The sequence below is a fragment of the Lipophrys pholis genome (genome assembly GCF_963383615.2).
Source record: "Lipophrys pholis genome assembly, chromosome: 4".
NCBI lineage: Eukaryota > Metazoa > Chordata > Actinopteri > Blenniiformes > Blenniidae > Lipophrys > Lipophrys pholis.
The window spans coordinates 11,812,819-11,820,099 of NC_137637.1; the positions used below are offsets into that span (position 1 = coordinate 11,812,819).

The window sequence follows — 7,281 nt, forward strand, 5'->3', positions numbered from 1 at the left end:
ATGGGTTTTACTGAGCCGGGGATCCAAACCAGCTCCACACATGACACACATAATCGTCGTCATCATCATCTTCATCATCATCATGTCTTGTGAAGTTTGGTCATGTACGACTGTTCTCGGCTCCGTATGTAAAAGGTGCTCGATCCATGCAAACCATCTCCAGCACTCGTCTTCATCCTCCAATAATGAACAGTTTGCATTTGCAAATCCAGTATCCGGTGTGGTGGATTTATGTGGTTCTGTGCGAACTGGGAAATGCTGCACGATATCCACCGTGTCCAAGGGTATTCAGATAAAGAGATTTCCTAAGGTCCTGTGTACACAATGTTTTTACAAGTGACCACGCAAAGTGCACAGTGCACTGTTGCACTTTTGGGTTTCTGTTTTCGCAACAATGGTGCTCAGAGCCACTGACAACACATCTTTTTGAAAATGCTCCGACTCGGTCTTTGTAAACAAGAAAAACGCAATTTTTTCTGAAATGCCACTATAGCGCGCGCGCACACACACACACACACACACACACACACACACACACACACACACACACACACCTAGGCTGAAGTAACTAGTTGTTCTGCACAAGCGCAAGTAGTTGGACGATAACAACGTTTACCTCCAGTGTGTCACGGCGTCCATGTTCTCCTGGGACTTGGTAGTTTAATGGTTGACAGTCATTGGAAGAACAATCCAACAGTCCGCGTAGTCCCATTGTTAATGTTTATAGTGTATTGTTCTCTGCGTGCATTTGTGTGTCGTTATGTCAACATAACGTGTCAACATTATGTTTTTGTCAACAAAAGTTTCATAACTCCTTAGTTTTTAGTTAAGCATGCTTGAAATGTTCATGAATTGTAAATCATTAGCTATCTATATGTGAATAATCTCTTCAAGCTCATTAAGTTTGAAGTGGGGGGCTTCACATGGCTCTGAAACGATACGCCACCGGCAATAACACTTAACAGAATCTGTTTTGTTCCAGTTTGTTTTACCTGTTTCTTGATTAGAAGGCACTTTTCAGAGGAAAAAATTCATGCATATATACCAGCAGCATAAAGGATTAAACCATATGGCTCACTGTCATATAACATTAACATAGTGTTTTTAACACCTGGGTGCATGGATGTATATTTGGACTATATGGACCCGGTCCATGAAGTCCAGTTTTCCACTGGTAAGAGGAAGTTTCCATGTCTTACAGTTCTTTGTATCTCTGTATCCAAATTACTCTAATAGCACTGCAATTTTGGCCAACCTTAAATGTGGTGTCTTCAGAGCGGAGGGGTCGCTATTTTTTAAGGTGAGGGACATCTAATAATGAAGAGCAGTCTCTAAGAAATTCAACCATTAATATTTCAAGAGGAATGATGAGTTGGAAATAATGGTTTTGCAGCAACACTCCTCACCAAGATGGTCTTTTCAAGCCTCCTTATCGCTGATATGAAAGAAGATCCATGCCCAACGTTTTGCACACTCACAGTTTGACACGCCGTTTAATGAAGTATAAAGAAAACATAAGAGGCTGAGTTGAGAAGCTTCTCCTGATTTCACATATAGTGACCCACATAGGATCAATTCATCGTTGGTTTATTCATCTTTCCATTGGATTTGTTGAACTCTTTGAATCCACCCTTCAAAGCAAGAATCGCTCTTGTGATTCTGTCGCTCATTTCTTGTCCGTCTTTGAGGCTTTATTAGATTTTCCAGCAAGATTCTCTGTGAAATCTGCCCAGACTTGGAGCTGGCAAGTTGCCCAGGTGATTTAGCAGGGAGCCTGGCTATGGCAACTTTCAGATTCTGCAATATTATGTGGGAAACAGTCATGGATTAAGGTGCACGTGAGATAATCCCCCTGCACATCCACCCCCTCTTCCATTAACCCAGTGTGTTTGTTCAATTTTTTTGGAGTCTGTGTGTCTGTATGATAGAGCACAACTATGAGATCTGTTTACACGGTCCCTCCTGAGGAGCCAAACGAATGCACAGCCCCAAACCTTGCTTCCATAAACACTTTGCTCACCAGAATAGGCAGCTCATTAGGACTGCTCGGTAATGAGGAGCCATCCTGGTGCTCAGCAGTGGGTTAATTGGGCCAGAGAGGGCAACAGGAGCCGAGCGTGTGTGAATATGAATGGCAGGGCGGAAGAGTAGCCCCCAGCACAGCTCTCAAACACACTTTCTGCCACCCTGAATGGACAGTCTAAATTGCAGTGACCCGCGGAGGTCGGCTCGTAATCACCATGGCGATGGGGGAGGCGCACACGCCCCGGCCACACCGGGGGGACGAATAGCAACCACTTAAGGTTTTGGCAGCATGGCAGCCAGTCGCAGCGTGAATAATGCACGAGTGGGGGCCTCGCCACAATCTGATGGCTCCACACAAATGGGGTCTTGTAGGAGGACACTCATCGGCAATAAAATACCCCGTTCTCCCTTCGAGCAGCCCGTTGTGTCTTCTGCTGCGACGCAACTATAAAACCGAAGTGACAGGACGGGAACATTGTTTAATGTACTGCTTTATGAGGGAATTCTCTTAATCTCTGCAGACATTTAGCTATACGAGGCTGCGGCCTGCAGCCGCTCTCCACGTTTTTATTATCTGTACTGCCGTCGGTCTCGGTGCTCGTCCGCAGTTTATTCACTCTCTTTGGGTGACCCGCCTTCTCCCACTTGGCACCATTTGTTCTATCGGCTCCTGTTATCAGCTGCAGTTTTGTTTACTTTGTTGTTGTTTTTTTTGTTTTTTTTACTCCCTTACCGGAGCAGCTGCATGTCACAACAGAGTAGCAAATACCAAGTGGGATAATATTGAGGCAGAAAGTTTCACTTTAAAAAGTGACGGCTGATTGAGAAACTGCACACTTTGTAAAGCCCAATTTATCGACCATAGATGCAATTCTGCCGCAAAACAGCAGGTTGTCATGTTGGCCGACCAGTAGTCACCAAACTGCTGCATACTTTACGTTTTGGTTGCATTTTGCTCAGACGAGAGAAACACTGCAGTAATGGAGTTTATTCTGTGCTACTGCAGCAGCATTCTATTGGCATAAAGCAACTTCTAGTGGTGTCAGATTTTATGTACTAGTATATTTAAAATACAAGTCACTTCTAAATATAAGTTGCACAAGCAGCCAACTAAGAAAAATGGTAATGATTCTCTCAGAAACTACAAAGGAACAAAGAACTGTAAAAGTGTGGGATCTGAATGAGGCAGGCAAATTGTATTAAAATTTTGCATTTTGCACGTTTTAAACTATCCTTATAGATAACATCTTGGACATTGTAACGGGCTCCTAATTGTCACCAAATACCATTCGCCTCCACTTAATTGGTTTCTGTGCCTGGTATACACAGGTGAAAGTGTATTCTGTATGTGCAGGCGGAGGAGGCGGTGGAGGAGGGGTCCGCCTCCACTCCGTAATCCCTCTCAGTCTCTTATCACCTCTCGCAGGGAGCGCAGCGACGAGGGAGGGGAAGATCCTGAGTGCTGTGTATCAGCAGTGCTCATCTTCCTACATTATTGAACATCCATATTTCCATATTTCATTGCGCTCCCCGCCGCCTCTGCAAATCGCGCTCTACTTAGCATTCATACGAGAATGGGATTTGGTTAATGGGTATTAGATTTGTAGATGGTTATCCCGTGGCTATGTCTTTAGTGCGCAGTGCCAGTCGATCAGTCAGTCATTGCGCCCCCCCCCATCTCTCTCTCTCTCTCTCTCTCTCTCTCTCTCTCTCTCTCTCTCTCTCTCTCTCTCTCTCTCTCTCTCTCTCTCTCTCTCTCCACTGACGAACTTCTCAGCTTCGTGGAAACAACTTTTTCTGCTTTCTTCGTCTCCACAGATCCAAGAAGGTGACGTCCTTGGCTGAGGCGCTACAAAAAGCCTCGGTGCAGAAAAAGGACTTGGAGCTGGAGCTGGATGAGCTGGAGCATGCGGCGACGGTGGTGGCGGAGGAGGAGGAGGAAGAAGAAGAAGAGGCGAGTGGAGCTCAGGAATCTGAGAGCAGCAGTGAGGAGTCAGAGAAAGACGACACTGAATCTGACGAGGGAGGAGGAGGAGAGCGAGAGGAGGCGTCTAAGGACAGCCCCCCACAGCCACAACCCCCCTCTCACATCTCGCACGTCCCCCAGGCGCCCGCCGGCGCACTCCTCTCAGAGGAAAAGAGCAGCGCAGACGCCCGTCCTGAAACCTCGCAGGGCTCCAGGCAGCTGATCCAGGAGCTCGGGGAGCGGGTGGCAGAGGAGCTGAGAATCTCCCCGGACTGCAGCCTGAGCGGCGTCGCACCGGCAGCCACTGAGAGAACATCTGGGAGAAACAGCTGTGGGACTTTGTTAGAGCCGAGTCCTCGCAGAAATCCTCTGCTCATCATCCAGACGCAGGCAGACGGAGAGGATCTCCATGGGAACTTTCTCAGCTGATGGAAAATGTTGAGGATCCTGATTGACTTGTGACTGTAAAGCCTTTGTAAATCGAGGACGACGCTTTTTCTTTTAGTGCCGTAACCCTGAAGGAATCTTCTGTTCTACAATGAATGAAATATTACTAATTAATGAACTCGCAGAGCTTCATTAAAAGTCTTCTTTGACTTTCATACGGATCCTTAATGAGCGTACGTAAGCTCTCTTCTCCGTCTCGCCTCTTATCATTCTGCTCATAATCCGAGCAGCCTGCTCGCTCTACAAATGCTTTTTTACTCTGAACACATTGTGTTTGATTTTATATCAATTATTTCTGCCTCTTATTAATTATTGACTGTAATCCAACAGCATCTGCGAGCTCAGACTGTGTAGAAGTTCCCTTTTACACTTGTTCTCTTATTTCTCTTATTTACACATTCAGTCTGCATATCCACTCTGGGCTTGGACAAATAAAGGAGGAATGTCAGTCTGGGAAGCCGCCGAACATTTGTCATTGTTCATTGTTGTGTGTCAGACGGCTAAAGTGGTTTGGCAGCGCTACTTTGAGGCAGCTATTCTTTTCCTAATAAATAGCAGGAAAAAGCACTAACCCCTTCCTAAAGCCCCGGCATTGATTGAAGTGGAAAAGACTCTTGTCTGCGCTAAACGGGGCAGCGGAGCACGCCGGAGTGATTGATTCATCTGGAGCGGACGACGGAGCGCCGTCGACACGGCTCAATATCATCGGCCGCATTCTAACAGGCGAGAGAAAACAAACAGGGAAACACATGTCAGGCAGATAGATGAGGGCTACGGTGGAGGCTGCGCTGCGGGGGCTGTTTGCTGGAGAGATAAGAGCGCTCTGGGGGCTGAGGCAGCCCCGGAGTTCCAGGAGCTACAGGGCCCCGAAGAGGCGAAACCGAAAATCCTGCCCGGCTTTAGGCGTAGAGATATCCACCAGCTGGAGCCTCTGAGCATCCCACGAGCTGACGTGGGTTGATTACACTAATTGAGTGAGACGTATAAGAAAACGACCTAATGTGTGATCCTGGGGGGGTTGGGGGGGGGGGGGGGGGGGGCTTCTCGCTGGCCGACACGGTGACGGATGGAGCGGCGGCGGCGTTGCCTCAAGCTGTTTGTGTGAAGAATTCCATCCAGCGTGAATGAAGGCAGCTCCAGAGCCGCGGTGATGATGGCTCCTCAGGAAGGCAGTGCCTGTGGTATTGTGTTACGGAGATGGATGATGTTGTTCAGCGCCTCCCAAGAAGAAGCCCCCCCACACCCCCACCCCTCAGGGACGCGTGCCATTGTCACTGTGACTGCGATGAGCAACACTGTAAAAGTCCTCACATTTTGAAACCCGCCTCCTTCAGGGAGTCGTGAGTCCTGGGACTGTGTAATCTTCTGCAGGCGGTGCCCCCCCCCCCCATCTTACTTCATCCGTTGGGGTTTCGCATTGATTAAGTGACACGGGCCTCCATTGCCATTTTTCATCTTAAAGTGGCCTCCATATTCCTCCATTAGTGTCGCCGTCTCCGAGCCTGACCGGGGAATCCACGCCCGAGCCCACCGCTCCTCTCCGTTCTCCTGCGATTAATACTCCTCGCTGACGGACATTTCTCAAAGTGCCTGGGACCCGATTAAACGAACGCTGCTGATAAATTATACAAGACCGTAATTAATGTGGAGTCCGTGCTCTGTTTTGACTTGGATTTTATAAATCAGCCTTTTACTCGTGTCGCTAGCAAAAAGCCCTTGACCCCGAAAGGTCTAGGAAGGCAGCGTAATGCCTTCAAGACCTGTTGGGGTCAATCTCGTAATGAGCCGATTAGCAACAGCAGATGTCTAATATTCAAGGAAGCCGTATTCAGACTTGTGTAGCCACGGGATTGCGACAAGAGCACATTTGTCTGATACTCCCACACCCTCCTTATGTGTATCCAGAGAATCATCATGATCTATGTCAAATTATCCCCAATAACTTTTAATGCACATCAAATCAAAGACAAAATAACCAGATGTTTGGCATGTTGCTTGTTTGCTTCCTTGTTAGGAGTTAGATCATTAAACAACTTGTGAGGAAACATACAGTTAAAGTATTCGGGCCCATTTTCACAATGTTTGTAAGGGAAAACAGAAGGATTTTGTGTTTTGGGTGTCCGTGAACACGATAACGATGCTCGGAACCACTGAGAACAGAACTCTTTGAAAACCTGCTCTTGACTCTGTCTTTATTGAAATGGAGGGAAACCCTTTTTGAAAAAGCTCAGACTCTACAGGAAATCGCAACTTTTCTGAAACGCTGCTCCTGTGCATGCCCACCGCAGTCGTAGTAAGTAGTTCTTCTGCACATGCTCCGTAGATGGACAATAAGAAGAATGTTTGCCTCCAGAGTATCATGACTCCCAGTCCATATTCTCCTGGGACTTGGTAGTTTTTTTGTTGAGTCACTGTAATAACAAATTAATTTGATCGTCTGTCCATACGAATAGTTGAATAATGTTCATTTTGTCATTCAAAATTCAGATGTTATGGATTCTTTTTTAACAGGTGAATGCAGGAAAGGTTTTTTACCTTGCTGACATGTGCGGGAGGATGTAGGACCCCTCGTCCCGGTTTATGGTCTCCCGCTTCCTGATCTCAATGGCCTCCTTTATCCACTGATTGAGCTTGTTTTCCGCCGATGTAATGACTCTTCCTTCATTCCAGTTCATGATGTGGTTGTTTCTTTTGTAGTGGTCGGTGATGCTGATTTAGCATTTTCTTGTTCTGCTGCGTCTTTTTTTGATCTTGTAATTCGTCCTGCTGTTTGTTTTTCACACTCTGATGTTCTTTCTTTCTCATATTAAAGGATCTGCCCGTTTCGCCAATGTACGTTTTGT

The 7,281-nt window shown here is 46.8% G+C and overlaps 1 protein-coding gene across 2 annotated transcripts in view; it reads left to right on the forward strand.

The window, feature by feature from the left end:
• The window catches only part of shq1 (SHQ1, H/ACA ribonucleoprotein assembly factor), a 50,964-nt gene extending 46,062 nt beyond the window's left edge, over window positions 1-4,902 (forward strand). For both annotated transcript variants that reach the window (XM_080460825.1, XM_080460826.1), the window contains exon 12: window positions 3,844-4,902. In XM_080460825.1, coding sequence (XP_080316951.1) covers window positions 3,844-4,420 — 577 coding nt within the window. In that variant the 3' untranslated portion in view covers window positions 4,421-4,902. The remainder of the gene's footprint in view (window positions 1-3,843) is intronic.
• Window positions 4,903-7,281: the final 2,379 nt, after the last annotated feature.